This window comes from Miscanthus floridulus, chromosome 7 (assembly GCF_019320115.1).
Source record: "Miscanthus floridulus cultivar M001 chromosome 7, ASM1932011v1, whole genome shotgun sequence".
In the NCBI taxonomy this organism is placed as follows: domain Eukaryota; kingdom Viridiplantae; phylum Streptophyta; class Magnoliopsida; order Poales; family Poaceae; genus Miscanthus; species Miscanthus floridulus.
Window position 1 is genome coordinate 129,100,392 of NC_089586.1, and position 14,878 is coordinate 129,115,269.

General features: G+C 44.4%; 2 protein-coding genes and 1 pseudogene across 4 annotated transcripts; 2 read left to right on the plus strand and 1 right to left on the minus strand.

The window, feature by feature from the left end:
• Positions 1 to 425: 425 nt before the first annotated feature.
• Positions 426 to 4,005, minus strand: LOC136467940 (bet1-like SNARE 1-1). Of its 2 annotated transcripts, XM_066466760.1 has the most exons (6): positions 3,896 to 4,005; positions 3,708 to 3,757; positions 2,045 to 2,189; positions 1,092 to 1,148; positions 930 to 989; positions 426 to 840 (listed from the first exon to the last, which is right to left on the minus strand). In XM_066466760.1, the coding sequence occupies exons 2-6, from the start codon at positions 3,719 to 3,721 to the stop codon at positions 751 to 753; spliced, it is 366 nt and encodes a 121-aa protein (XP_066322857.1). In that variant the 5' UTR covers positions 3,722 to 3,757; positions 3,896 to 4,005; the 3' UTR covers positions 426 to 750. The 2 variants fall into 2 exon arrangements, with proteins under 2 accessions (XP_066322857.1, XP_066322856.1); XM_066466759.1 differs by lacking the exons at positions 3,708 to 3,757; positions 3,896 to 4,005 and adding an exon at positions 3,146 to 3,191.
• Positions 4,006 to 4,113: 108 nt separating this feature from the next.
• On the plus strand, positions 4,114 to 8,234 carry LOC136467939 (deoxyhypusine hydroxylase-B-like). 2 transcript variants are annotated; one of them, XM_066466757.1, is made up of 7 exons: positions 4,114 to 4,446; positions 5,636 to 5,769; positions 5,851 to 6,077; positions 6,171 to 6,309; positions 6,942 to 7,068; positions 7,170 to 7,288; positions 7,362 to 8,228. In XM_066466757.1, the coding sequence occupies exons 1-7, from the start codon at positions 4,290 to 4,292 to the stop codon at positions 7,395 to 7,397; spliced, it is 939 nt and encodes a 312-aa protein (XP_066322854.1). In that variant the 5' UTR covers positions 4,114 to 4,289; the 3' UTR covers positions 7,398 to 8,228. The 2 variants fall into 2 exon arrangements, with proteins under 2 accessions (XP_066322854.1, XP_066322855.1); XM_066466758.1 differs by having other exon boundaries at positions 4,274 to 4,446; positions 5,698 to 5,769; positions 7,362 to 8,234.
• Positions 8,235 to 9,597: 1,363 nt separating this feature from the next.
• On the plus strand, positions 9,598 to 12,792 carry LOC136464760 (uncharacterized; annotated as a pseudogene).
• Positions 12,793 to 14,878: the final 2,086 nt, after the last annotated feature.

Consider the following 14,878-nt stretch of genomic DNA (forward strand, 5'->3'; position numbering starts at 1 on the left):
GTCAGGACAAGAATGACAAATGTTTAGAAACCAAAATTGACCTGTCAGAGCTAGTGCATTTGACGAGATTAGTACAGAAATACGAGGCATAGGTACGTATAGGCATACATGCATGTGATTAGCACCGGCTAGTGCAATTATCTAAGGTAGTTACAGGTGTTTGGTGCTTGTTCCCTTGACCGCACGAATAGAAGGCATCTTGCTGCCTCAATAATTGCATCCTTGATCATTGCGTTGGTTGTGATTCCTGCGGTTAATCACACGCTGACCTTAAGTTTTGTAACCAAGTGCTATTATACAAGTTTCTGGTGCAACCACATTATCATTCCTTCCATCTGGATTTGTTTGCCCTGACGCCGCGCGACACGTGTCGACCTCACATAGTGCTCAAACAAAGCTTCTACAATTAAACAAGTCCAGCCACAAGGCAACCAACTATAGATACATCACGGTAGAGATTCCACATGCTACTACTATTACTAATACCATATGTCCATACACATAACATGCCAAAGGAACGGACAACAAACTTGAATCCATTTTCTGTAGCTCCAGCAACAGAACAGAGGATCGACCCAACACGCTGTAGTCGTGTTATACAGTGCAGAGTTCACGAAACCCACATCAACATACTTTGCACTCAGAAGAGTGAGTTTACAAGGTATATACGACACAGTATGCAGATCAGCACATCCATATCCAGCATGTTCTTGAGCACGCCAGCCCACAGAGCTTTCACAACGGATGCTTCTACCTGGTCAAGTAGTAAACCAGCAGAAAAAGGGCGACGAATGATGCGACGAGGGTTCCCATCCTCCGACTCGATTTGGTCTCAAACACCTGTATCATGTTCATTCACACATGAATCATCTCGGAAGGGCAAAAGGGGCAGATGAACTACGTGCTAGTAATTGTTTCTTGTCGCTTACCATCTTGAATTTGTCCACGGTTCCAGAGAGAAAACCCCTTGATGCATCCATATCATTCCCCTGAATCAGGCATGATGGTAAGGGAGTAGGATAGTAGATTCAGATCCTATCTTATTACATCAAAAAAAAAGGGGGGGCCAAAACAGGATAATTTGCGAATACCATTCGGTCTAGCATTCTGTTATGAGTCTCCACCTCTTCATGGATATCTCCTGACAACTATAGGAAAGTAAAAGAGCTTTCAGTACCTAATAACAAATATATAGTTGCCAAGAAGCTTATCCAGATTGATAAATGGGGAAAGAATCAAAGTTAGAACAATTCCAACAAACTTAAACTAGCCATGGAAGGGCTATTGGAATGTTCGTTTATTTTCTATCATACCATTAATAAAATGAGCAAAGCACCCTAAACCATAATAGAGATTGCTGCTTGTCATATTTATTACTTTGGACTTTGGAGAATGTCTACACTGACGTCAGACAGAAAGAATCAGATTGACAAAGAGACATAGTTACACCAGAATCATGACAAGACCCATGTCCAGATATTCTCCAGAACTTCCCATTTGCTGGTTACTCCCAGTGTTTTTCAAGCGTACCAAATTACATAAGAATCCTCCTATATCTCATCTAGTTGTTAGCTTTTAAAGAAAACCATACCTTATTAATGTAGACATTCTAGTTGTTAGCTACCAAATGCATACCACACTCAAAAAAAAAGTTAGGCCAATGAAATATTCAGATAGCATTAATACAGCCACCAATTCGTAATTGCAAGCCCATAAGATAATCAGATTCCTTTTTGGTAAAAATTTTAACCTGTGCTGAGCTACTTTCAAATATTTAAAACCAAACTGGTCCAGGAAAGCACACGGTTGACAAGAATCCCCTATCTACACTACTACTACTACTATGCGCTAAAGATGCAGCAGAGAGGGACTGTTTTTAAAGGAACACACTATTGTTTTAATAAAACTATTTTATTATCTTATCTATGTAACACAGCTTGAGCTAGTAAATATACTACTAACGATAATAATAATAATATCTACAATTATTTGCATAATAGAATCAATGGAATTAGAACATTAAGAAGTTTAAGTGGCACAATACCCGCTTGAGAATGCTGACACGATCCTGCAGTCCATCAATAGCTCGATCATTTTCTTGTTCATCTATCTCATGGGAAGAATAGGATGTTGCTCTGATTCCACCCTCCTCAATGCCATCGAAGAGAGAAGTTCTGTTGCTACGGTAGCTGCACAAAGTGCATAAAATAGCCAATATAAGAGTTGGGCATATAATCAATAGACGAAGGGAGCATACAAAATAATTGCAAAGTGAAAGGGGTTCAGAATATCCACATCAGAACATGCAAATTAAACTTAAGTACTCAAATAAAATTTTCACAAAGGAACAGTTAACATAGGATGTTCAGATAAAAATGGGATTCCACATTATTATAAGTACGAAGGGATTCACAAATATATAACCAGGGACTAACATTTCTATGTGTCCAAGTTCACAAATTCAAAGATTATAAGTACATGGTGACCTAGGCACGTGTATCACAGTGATGAATAAGAACAAACAGCCTTATTCATTTGATAAAGTAGCTGAACAAATATGTTGAAACAATCCAAACTATAAATTGCATTTAAACTGAGAAAAACATATATTATTTCCATAAAGTGTGAATACTTCTGAATTCTGTTTTCTATCAGTAACGTTAACAAAGGTTGACTCAGCTCAACAATAATCAATATTCGTTATAACAATATAGTTATTAAACATATATTGCCCACGAATCGGAAACGGGGAACCTGCATACTCTGTGATGGACTGACAAACATTGTCCTCTGGACCCATATCACGAAATAAGTCAAAACATTGTCTGCTCAAATGCTTTGGTACAACAGAAAACTAGGTGACAAAAAAAGGAAGTGCGATAATAACTAGGCAATGACATAGGTAGTACACATTAGTGCCAATTAGCAATATAATTAAGATCCATAGTTGCCATAGAGAGTGGTGAAATTCATGTACTGCTATTATGCCAGACAAGGACCACCGTGTCTTATAGTTTTCTAATTTTAGCTATATTGCTCCAGCAGATCCTTTTCATCCCCTTCCATTATTTATAAAGATGCAGTGTTATGCACAACTACAGGCTACAGAGCTTGGGACAGAGATAGAGAGGGACAGAGAGAAGACCTATCACAAAGAATTTTGATCATGAGGCGGTGATAGTGAGCAAAGTATGAATCTGTTAAAGCAGAGAAATATCAGCACACATAAACAAAGATATCAGTAGCTTTAGAATGGTAGCTCTTAGAGTCCCAAGTTACGAATTCATTGGTCTGTTGGGACAGATAAGCAAAACAAGCCCAGTCAACAATCATTTGAAACCAACTTCCATGTCTGAGAAACCTCTATTCATGATACTCAACCAATTTAGAGCTGGGGAATGAAACTGTCCTATACACCAATCGATTTGTCTTTTGGAGGGAATTCCTAGGCATACTACAGGACGACAACAACAACAACTGCTGCTGCTGAATTATATACAAGGTAAGTAGACAGCAGCACTAATCACTCATCTTTATCCCTAACTAACAGACGCTGCGTACCGATCGCACTAATCGAGTGTAATCCATCCAGTGAGGCAGCCACATTGGGCCCTACTAACAAATTGCACGCGCTCATCAACCCTATAAATCCGAACACCATGTCACGAAATTCGAAGCTGAAAGCAACAAAAAGCGCAGAATCTTACCCTCTCGGGTTCATGGCGCTCGTCTCAATCCGAATCGTGCTGCCTCCTGCCTGCAGGAACCAAACCCCAAACCTATCAGAGACAAACAAATCGCCGAAGAGGGCGCCAAGAGCACGAAAACGCAGAGGGAAAATTCCGGAGACGGATGGGCGAGTGCGGGGATCTGCGGGGGAATCCAGCGAGCTCACCTCTCGATCGATTCGCGTCGGATCGGCTCGGATTTGGGATTCGCAGCGCTGCGAGAAGCCGCAAAGGGGAGAAGGAAATCAAGGAATGCTACGCGCTTCGCCGAATGTGAGATTACAAGGAGCGTGTAACTGCCACGTGGGCCAGGTTCTGGGTCAAAGGCGTTGGGACCCACCGGCAGCGAGAGGAGCCTGTAAGGGCAGGTCGCTGTCGGCCGTCCGTTCGGAGAGGTGACGTGGCGCGTTCCGATCGGACGGTCGGCGTCGACTCGACGCGAGCTCGTCCTCTTCTTCTCCTTTTCTTTCCGACGCCTGGATTTCCTTCACCGCCGCCGCCACCGCCAGTGACCACCTTGCCGACCGGAGCGTGTGAACCGTACGGAATCGCCGGAGTGAGATGGCGGCAACCTCCGCGTTCGAGTCGTCCCCGGAGATGGAGCGGTTCCTCTGCGAGCGGCTGCTGGACACGGAGCAGCCCATCGCGGAGCGCTTCCGGGCGCTCTTCTCCCTCCGCAACCTCCGCGGGGATGCGCCGCGCCGCGCCCTCCTCCAAGGTCTCACTCTCACCTGGCTTCACTGTCTCGGCTTTGCTACTCTTCCAAGCTTGGTTGAAGGCTTTAGCAGCTTGTGGTTGGTTTTAGCAACCGACGCAACAGATTTCTGGTCATGTTGCTTTCCCGAACTAATCGAGTAGTTGCAGTGGATACCGTTCTGTGGTTCACTAATTTGGTGCCTTGATTGCAGCACTTCGTCGGTTTTGTTCCAAATTGAATACATTCCGTATAGGTAGATGGCTAACCACGCTTGCCGCGCGGTGTTTTGTTCCAAATTCTAGTGGCCTTACAGTCCATACTTGTGCTGAGGTGATGGACTGATGATACTAGAAGATTTAACTTTGATAGCTTCTTTGCATTATTCATCAAATTGATCTCAACAGGCTGCACTAGCTGATTGTGCGTTAGTGCTAGCAGTAGTTATCTAATGCAAATATTTCATAACGCTAGTTTTACGTATAGACTTTTCAGAGTTTCTGTGAGTTACATTTTGGCCAGCACCAAAGAAAGAAATTAGCAGCGAGTCACTGACCACCTAACCCTCTGTAGGACTTGCTGAACATATGGCCAATATATTTGTTATCTTAAGTGTTTATCTTAAATTTTGGTATTGTTTCATTGGTTTAGGTTATTTAATATTTGTTGCTATGTAGTACATGTTAATTTCCTGAAATTTCTGATGCCTGCCACTTTTTTGGTTCCTTTGCTGATATGTATAATTGTGAGATTATGATGTTAACTTTGGTTTGTACTCTGCTGTCAACAGTGGCCGTTACAGACAAAGCTGCTAGCTCTGAATGTCTATCAATGTCTTTTTAGTCCATTACTGAAAAACAAAACTGTGAAGGGCAGGCCTGGTGCAAGCAGTAGAGTCTTACCGCCTATGACCGGAAGGTCCCGGGTTCGAGTCGCGGTCTCCTCGCATTGCATAGGCGAGGGTAAGGCTCGCCACTGACACCCTTCCCCAGACTCCGCACAGAGCGGGAGCTCTCTGCACTGGGTACGCCCACTGAAAAACAAAACTGTACTAGACTAGTTATGCAAGAAGTGGAAAGCACATCAAGGGCCTGATTTGCAACCACCCACTTTTGCACTGCTAGCTGTGCATCTTCAGATTTCTGCAACTTAGTGTTTGAGAGATCAAAGGATTGTGCTTAAGAAAACCTGACATAGTTTGTAAATTGTTCAGCTGCAAGGGATCCTTCTAACTTGCTTGCCCATGAGGCTGCATTTGCACTTGGACAAATGCAGGATGCTGAGGCTATTCCTGCGCTGGTGGCAGTTCTCAAAGATCTTTATCTACATCCAATTGTCCGCCATGAGGTACTCAGTGAATTCGATGTTATATGCTGCTTCTAGTACTTGAATATCCATGTTAAATAATTGTTTATGTGTATTGGTTAGGCAGCTGAAGCTCTTGGAGCCATTGGCCTGGAAAAGAGCATCCCCCTGTTGGAGGAAAGTTTAACAACTGATCCTGCTGTGGAGGTACAAGAAACTTGTGAGCTGGCACTAAGACGAATAGAAGAGCAGAAGAAAGTTAATGGGGCTGAGAGTACAACCACTTCACCCTTCCTCTCAGTTGATCCAGCGCTGCCTGCAAAGCATGGACTTTCAGTAGATCAATTAAGGTATTATTTACAACTTTCAAAGGATTCTTACATGTGTTGATTGTATCCTATGCCTACAGCCTTTCCGTTGTCAACATGGTGGATGTTTTTCAGGGATCTTCTTCTCAATGAGCAAGAGAGCATGTACGAACGGTATGCAGCTCTTTTTGCACTTAGGAATGATGGTGGAGATGCTGCTGTTTCTGCTATTGTTGCAGCTCTGAGCGTCAAAAGTGCTCTTCTACGTCACGAGGTTTCCTCAAAATTTGGCTAATCCATGTTGTCATATTTTTGTATACAATCATAAATCAAGCAACCAGCAATGTATCCTTTGAATTTTTCTTTTTTTTGGCAAAAATTATTCTGAATTCTATTGGATTTTTTCGGTTGCCTCATAACTTATTTCTTTAGATTCTGACAGTCTAGATTTTTGTTTAACATTTACACTTGAAATTTTTGAACTGGCATAATAAATTGAAATAGAGTTGACAGTTGAGCACAAACCTGAATACCTGAGCAGCCTTGCAGTTTTTTTTTTAATATATGTGATGTCACATGTCAGCCTTGTTATGTTAGATTGGACAACATCCAGTCACAACCTCTTAGTTTATGGTCAGTAGGATCCTCAAGAAATTTGTCTGTTATATTTATTTAGTGATGGAGTGGAAGTTTGGTGTTTCCCTTTTTGAAAAGAAGAAACATAATAACAAATCAGGGTAGGATAATAGGATTGGTGGTGTGAAACTGCTTCAGACCTAGTGTGCACATTGCCTTATTCACCTAAGGTCATAACATCATATTCCTCTCAAGAAATTAAGTACTTTTTTTATCTTTGCATTCCAATGTCTTTGGTTATATTACCATTTTCTTGGTATTATTCTGCAGGTTGCTTATGTGTTAGGTCAGCTGCAAAATAAAGCCGCTTCAGATGCGCTTTCTACTGTCCTGAAGGATGTCTGTGAGCATCCAATGGTCAGGCATGAAGCTGCTGAAGCACTTGGCTCAATCGCTGGTAACTAATACTGCAAACTTTGGCAGAATGTCATTTACCAACTCCAGTCCATGCATAGACATTCTGTAGTTACCTGAGATTGTGGTCGTTCTGTGTTGTAGACCAAGAAAGCATTGCGCTTTTGGAGGAGTTTGCAAAGGATCCTGAGCCCATAGTCTCGCAGAGTTGCGAAGTAGCTCTCAGTATGCTCGAGTATGAGAGATCGGGGAAGTCCTTTGAGGTACATGCCTATATCACCACGAAGAACTTGTTTCGTGTGAATTTATTTATACCAGGGTTTGTTTTCCATGCAGTTTCTCTTCCTTCAGACTCCTCATGTGCAGTCCTAGGTTCCACTTCATCGATGATCTCTCAATGTGAAATGACTGAAAGCTTCTTGGTTAATGTGACTGCACCAGCCATATCCACTGGCTTTGATGATACTCTCATCCTGATAGGTTCTTATTTTTTTTGCTAATCGTGATATGGAGGTTGAAACACGTAGCAGCGTGAAGAGAGAAGGAAAGAAACAATGAAAACTTATAAAGTTCGGCAGTTTGCATTTTCTGTTAATGGATTGTTTCCCAATTATACATTCGCAACAACGAAATCAGGGTTATAACCAACGCCAATCCAGATCTATGCATCAAGGGAACCACCGATTTATTGATCGGCAAAAGCATATTTGCCGGATGGTGTGGCTCTCAGAATATAGCAAGGTAACAACTAACAAGATAGCAGGGTTAACACTATTACAGGAGTACACTATTACAGGAGTGTAGCAGTGATGTTGGATCCAAGCGGCAGGCCGGCAAAAGTGAAGTCAAGCCGCAGTGCATTGTCCTTTGAGAAGCAGAAGCTCTTCTGCCCGGTACAATCTGAGCTTGGAATTATTGGAAGTCGGATACTCTCTCCATGGTAATCCAAATTATAAGTTGTTTTAGCTTTCATAGATACATAACTTTTACTCTACATCTAGATATAGTCAGCCTGTTCTGCTTGGATTATTTCCTCGTAAACGATCGTAAATTTTCAGCCGGAACAGTATTTTTCTCTTACACCAAACCAGCCAGCAGTACTTCTTCACGATCCAGCAACGAACAAGCCCAGCCAAACGAACAGGCCGAGTATCTAGATGCATAGTAAAAGCTATTGTAATTATAAAGACCAAAACAATTTATAATTTAGAATGGAGAGAGTACATCGCAACACATTGCATTTAGCATCTTCGAAGCACCAGTTCCCAAGTGAAGTTGATCTCATGACCCCTCAAAACGTGTATGATCTCATGATTTTTTTTTTTTTTGGAAATTCGCCCGTGATGGCATCTGGGAATGGACGGACGCGACTTCTCCACTCGCTATCTTATCTATCCACTCGTTCCTGTCTGCACCCCTTTAAAAAATTCTCTAGTGCGCTTGGCCTCCACCATCGCGGCCTTATCCATCGCTCCATCATACCTGCGTGTCTGACTCCACCACGCCGCTCGCCTTCCCCACTCCATGCTCTACCGCGTCGCTCACTTGCACCACGACATTCGCTCGCTGCGGTCGCCTCGCTGCCCGCTCGGCTGCTGAAAGGTGCTCGCCAAGGGTGCGATGGCCCAGGGCGTCGAGCAAGTGCTCGTCCAGGGGTGCTCTCGCAGATGCCAAGGGTGCGCTAGCCCAAGGCGCTGAGCAAGTGCTCGTCCAGGGGTGCTCACACAGATGCTCACCTAGGGTGCTCGCGTGCCTCACGCGGGTGCTCACTCAGGCCGTCGAGCAGGTCCTCGCCCAGGGGCGCACCGGCAAGCTCCATGTGCCATTGCCAACCTCCACACCAGCGTCGAGCTCCATGATTTATCCAAACAGCAAGGTGACATTGCGCGCTGAAAACGCATGTTGCAAGAGTATATTTCAAGTGTTTCAGTTGTTTCATATGGATGTTACAAAAGTAGATCGGGATGTTGCAATGGTTGTACACGTATATTGCAAGCTTTTTGTTCCCAATGTTTCAACTGTTGTTTCATATGTATATTGTAAGTGTGTGTTATTTGGATGTTGCATACGTTTCACACATATGTTGCAAATGTTTTATCTGGATTGTATATGTTTAACACGGTTTTCAAGTGTTTTCAGGTGTTTCTGCAAGTGTTTTAGATGTATGTTTTAAGTGTTTCATCTGCCTTCAAACGTATATTTCAAGTGTTGCATCTAGATGTTTCAAAAGTAGATTCAGTGTTGCATCTTTCTCCTCGTCTTCCGTTGCCCTGCTTTGGTATCTCCTCTGCCTCCAGCGCCGCCAGCAAGGTCTGGCACGACCGTCTGGGTCCTTCCCCTTCCATGTGCTCAAGTTGGGCGTAGGGAAGCAACGGTGGAGGAGCAGGGTTGGCCTTTTTTTTTAATCTGCCCGTAGCGAGGCATAAAAAAAATCTTTTTTAAGCAACCATATGGAGGAATTCTTGACCGTAGAAGGCCCATACACTGCCGGGACCGGGCCGGGCCGTGTTCAATTCCTGCTGCTGCTATCCAAATCCAAGGCCCGTAGTTTGCTCTCCTCTTCTCTCTAGTCTCTCTGCCCCTTGCCAAACCAAACAAACCCACACGTACATGGCCTCCGACGACCTCTTCGACGGCCTGTCTCCGCCCGCCGCCGCCCCGGCCGGCAGCGGAGCTGGCGCGGCCTCCCTCTCTCCGCCTCCTCCTCCTCCTCCTCCTCCTACGGCGCCAGCGCCTGCACCGAAGCCCGCGCTTAAGAGCTCCCTCAAGCGGAGCAAGCCCTCCCCCTCCGCCGACGCTACTACCTCTTCCCCATCTGTCTGCCGCGCCCGAATCCCATGGTGAGATCTCTGCTCCATATCCTCCTTACTTTCCAAACCGAACGATACGTGGCTTCTGCTGCTGCTCCTCCTCCTCCTGCTCCCGTAGCTTTGAATTGGAACCCGTAATCGTTTAATTGGCCCCCCTTGACTTCAAGTGGAGACTGAGCGGCAACCGGGTGGTGAGGGGCCTGAAGTGAGGACGAGTTACGATTTCCCAGGTCGAGGCTGACAGGGGAGGGGATTTCAGGTCGGGATTTGACTACCCCATTCCCGTATGGTCATATCGCAGGACATGCTCAACGAGGGCAAAGGGGGGAAACAGAGGTTGTTTCAGTTCAGGAGAATGGAGATTTGGATTGGATGGGTGGCTTGAGATTTGTTACTGATGAAGCAACCAGCAACCAGAATGGTTTTGCTGAGCAAATTACCTGGATTATGTGGCACACTAGTAAGATCGATGCGATTCTCTTAGTCGTACTGCTACTACCCTAGGGCCTATGTAAGACCCGAGTAGTGATAACCTCCTATTAGTTTTGCTTTTGCACCAGGACGATAATATCTTCCTCTCATTCTTTAGAATAAAAACAGCGTAGGTGTATGCTAGAGTTACCGATGCACTCAACCTGTCCACAATGTTCAGGGCAATGGTAGGAATTCGCACCTGGTTTTTAAGTTATGAAGAGGTCTCTGTGTGGATTTTGTCGCTACCAATACCAACCTCTGCTCACTGAGTTTTTGTAGTGTTACTTGCAAGAAGGCACACCTATGAGTGATGCTGGACATATTTGCCTGATTACACCATTAGGTGATGTTTGCCATTGGTTTCCTTTAACTCTCTCATGGGTAACTGTAAGTGTCTCTGCATTCTGTTTTCATTACTGTTACATTAACTGGGCTAGCACCTAGTGCATTGCACTGTGGCAGCATTATGTTTAAGGAAAAAAAAAACATAGTGACAATCTGGCCTGCTCAAATTATTACTTGTTATTTACTTATTTTCCATCTTTGGTATATGCAGTGGCCTTTTGTCATAAGAACAAACAAGCAAACTCCTTTACTTGGCAGATAGTTATTATGCCCCAAATTTCATATTCTCTTTGCAGTTCCCGAGAAACGTCTTCGGTTCAGAACAACCGTTGATGCGTCAGAAACACAAGTGATTGAGGCTATGCAGAAGATAGCTTCACACATAGGGAATACTTCTAAATTCAGCAAGGCATCAAAACTAGCTTTGCAACTTATTGAGGCTGGAAGCGTCAAGCCTGGAACAATCGGTCATTTCTTTGCTATACTAGAGGCTGCGATGTCTTCACCTGGAGCATGCAATGAGCCTTCTGTACGAGCAGAGTACCACAAATTGTTTGATGCTGCTCAGGGTGTAACAGAGGTGAAGTTTCTGATGCACCTGAAACAAATAGTTGCTCAGTTGTGTCAGGTCACTATGCTTTTCACTACTTTCACTAACAAATTGCCATTAATGTGCAGTTATTCAACCAACAGCAGAAAAATCAATTCGACATATGGGTGCTGCATGCTGTGGTGGCTAATGATCTTTTCACTGATGACAGTTTTGTGGTGAGTGTATTTCTCTGAACGCGACATGTTGCTTACCTTCATAACCTAAGTATGAAATAGTTTACTAGACTAGATGTATTTCGCAGCTGCCATAGGTATGCAATCATCAGACAAGCTGCCATAACCCAATACATATCACCCTGGGAATACTGATGCTTGAACCATGTTCTTGCCTTTCATTTTTGTAGTTCTCAAAGGCTGTAGGAAAGATCAAAGATGCCATCTCAGCCCTGCCAGTGGCAACAGTGGATGATGACAACGATGAAGCTGCAGCTCTTGCTGCTGCGAGCAAAACTGACACAGTGACGGACAACAAAACAGATCATGGCATTCCAGCTGCAGCTTCTAACTCCATGGCAGATGATAGCACACGTGCCGCAGCCTCGGAGCCAGGAGAAGAATCCTCTGATCCTTTTGGTTTAGATGGTCTTCTTGAGCACAAGCCGAAGAAGTCTGAGAGAGCTCGAGAAAAGGCAGTCGCGGCTCTGAACAGAAAAGCAGACGAGGAGGAAGCAAAGAGATTCCTGAAGTCGCAGCGGGAGGCCCTTCTGAAATGCCTGGAAATAGCTGCTCGGCGCTACAGAATTCCATGGTGAGTTCTCTTGTCTGATAGAGCATCATCCATCCATATGCTCAGTATTCTATTTTGTATTTTGTATTAAATGATATCTTGCTTGTCAGGACGCAAACCGCCATTTACATCTTTGCGAAGCACGCGTACGACAACGTGACCTGGTTCACACGGCGGCAGCGGGACGCGATCGTGAAGCTGTGGAACTCGATCAAGGAGCAGCAGATCCGGCGGAAGCAGGGCAAGTCGGTGAGCGGGAAGCTGGACGTGAACGCCTTCGAGTACCTCCAGGAGAAGTACTCCCACGCGAAGATCAGCATCCGGCACAGCGTCGGCGGCGAACGCCGCTCCACTGCGTGGCTCGGCTAGGCTGGTCGGCAGAGCCGCTGTTGCTGTCTGATCCCGCAGCTCCCTGGCGTAACATGATGATCTCTGGTTCAGTTCAACAAGGACGGCGTTCGCGTGATCCATTGCCTATGCCCCCCTTGGATTTCGGTGCAGACTGCAGAGTGTGTGATCAATGCGGATGATGCAAGGGTTTCTCCTTTGCTTCAGCGACACGGCGTGGGAGTTGTTTGTGCTTGGTTTTTCGTAGAGGAGAGTTGACATGTCCATCCCCATGATCTCATCCATCAGCTCCGTAGCATGGTGTAATGTAACCTTGTGACTGACCGACTGACTGAATGTGAAGGCTCTTGGTGCGTAGCTGCACTGCACACCCAGGAGTCGGGCCAACAACCGTGTGCACGTGTGGGCATCTGCCTCGTGCGTGCAGGATTATATTGAGTTTGGTTCGCCGCGTCGTCTCCTTGTAACTGCAAGTTTGATTGTTGACAGCGTGCGCAGGTTTGATTGTTGTTGACAGGCAGCATGTGTTCACCTCACCTGTATTATAAACGTGTGATCTCATGTTAGCGAGGTGTTAGAATAAGGGGCTGGTTCACTTCCCTCCTAAATCTAGTCTCATTTAGTCACTTTTACTCAAACACTATGATTAAATGGAACTAAAAAATGTATTAGTCAACTAGTCACCCAAGTGTTGTTAAATAGGACTAAAGCCTATCTTTTAGCTAGGTCGTCTCACCTTTTAGTCACTTTGGATCAAACACCCTAACTAAAAGAAACTAAAATGCCTTTTTTAGTCCACCAAACCGAACAGGGAGCAGTGTTTTTCTAAACGCTAAACGGTAAACAGTCGGTCACCTACCGTTTAGCTATTATTCGGGCAAAACGTCCCATTAAACGGGCTAAACGGCCAATTAAACGGGATAAACGGGTGATTAAACGGAAACGGCGCACCACCGTGTAGCGTTTACACGGTGTTTAAACGGGCTAAACAGCCGTTTAGGCGAACAGTGACAGGGAGTGACTAAACTTTAGGAGCTGATTTAGGTGACTAAATTTTAAAAGGTGTAAACCAATCACGCCCTAAGCACGGTATGGGTATGGTTTGAGTTTGGTAGCATAGGTATGGGTATGGTTTGAGTTTGGTAGCATAGCGTGTGCTTGTTCCCCAGGAGGACCCTATGGCAATGGCGGCTTCTGACTGACTAACTGACTGCCTGCCTGCCCGGCTGCTGCTTGTGGTTGTTTTTCTGAAGGTCATGGTAGGCTACTTCCCCTGTGTGGTTCCCTTGGTGAGCAGCAGCGACTAGCGGGAGTGTTCGGATGGCTGTAGCCGCAGATGCTGATTTGTTTGCTAATTTTTTAAGAGAGAAAAATATTATACTTGCGAATAAGCTGGCTGACCAGATCAGCCGAACACAAAGCCCTCGTTTGTTTGCCATGGCCACCTGCAGCTTTCCAGCCTCAGTGTCTGTCTTGGTCAGCACTAAGCCCCGGAAACTGCGCCTGCCTTGGCAGAAAACCAGAGAAAGCAATGCCAAGCAAGCGTCCAGACAACGAGACGAGGCCAAATGTTTTTGTTTTGCATTGCAAGCAGACTGAACTGGAACACAGGTACTCCTGGTAGTAACTGATGAAAGTGTGGTAGTAGTAGAGAAAGAGGCCAAATGTTTTTGTTTTGTATTTTCTTCTTCTCTTTTGATGAGGAGGAGCCGAGGAGGAAGCTAGAGGCCAAATGTTTTTGTGAAAAGGATGCAAGAGCAGTCATGGGCGTCGTCATACGTTTGGATAGATTAATTAATTAATGTGAGCAGGAGAGGACAGGAGAGGAGCAGATAGATCCAGCGGCAACGGCGGGCAGGTTGGGAGAGAGGACGACGACGACGAGTGAACTGGCGAGTGGAGTGGAGCGTGCTGCGTGCACGGCCGTTCGGCGCGAAATGCTTTGTTTATGCCGGCAGCACGTACTACTCCTACGTGCACAATCACCTCCAGCTATATAGGGAGAGGCTATTCAGCAGCCGGCTACAAAATAAGTTATTTTGTAGCCATCTTTATTTACTATAATTTTATATACTAATTTACGATAATGTCAATACATATTTACGATAGTTAGGTTACTATAACACATATGGATATTTACCATAATGTTATATTAAACCACTTAGTAAGAAGTTACTATAATTTCGTAAATTAACATAGTAATTATTGTAACTCAAAGTGGCTACAGAATAAATTATTCTGCAGCCAGCTATAGAATAGCAGTTATATAGAACTACTATCCTGTAGCTGGCTACAGAATAACTTATTCTGTAGCCACTTTGAGTTATGATAATTACTATGTTAATTTATGAGATTATAGTAACTCCTTACTAAGTTGTTTAATATAATGTTATGGTAAATATCTCCATGTGTTATAGTAACCCAACTATCGTAAATATGTATTGACATTATGGTAAATTAGTATATAAAATTATAGTAAATGGAGGTGGCTACAGAATAACTTATTTTATAGCCGGCTATTGAATAGCCTCTCCCTA

Bases quoted from the DNA above. Each gene is read 5' to 3' on its own strand.
- LOC136467939 (XM_066466757.1), top strand. From the start codon at position 4,290: ATGGCGGCAACCTCCGCGTTCGAGTCGTCCCCGGAGATGGAGCGGTTC. The intron at 6,078-6,170 runs GTATTATTTACA...GATGTTTTTCAG, and splicing joins CTTTCAGTAGATCAATTAAG to GGATCTTCTTCTCAATGAGC. The intron at 7,069-7,169 runs GTAACTAATACT...TCTGTGTTGTAG, and splicing joins AGCACTTGGCTCAATCGCTG to ACCAAGAAAGCATTGCGCTT.
- LOC136467940 (XM_066466759.1), bottom strand. From the start codon at position 3,168: ATGATCAAAATTCTTTGTGATAG. The intron at 2,190-3,145 runs GTCTTCTCTCTG...CACTTTGTGCAG, and splicing joins ATCAAAATTCTTTGTGATAG to CTACCGTAGCAACAGAACTT. The intron at 990-1,091 runs GTATTCGCAAAT...TGCCTGATTCAG, and splicing joins ACAGAATGCTAGACCGAATG to GGGAATGATATGGATGCATC.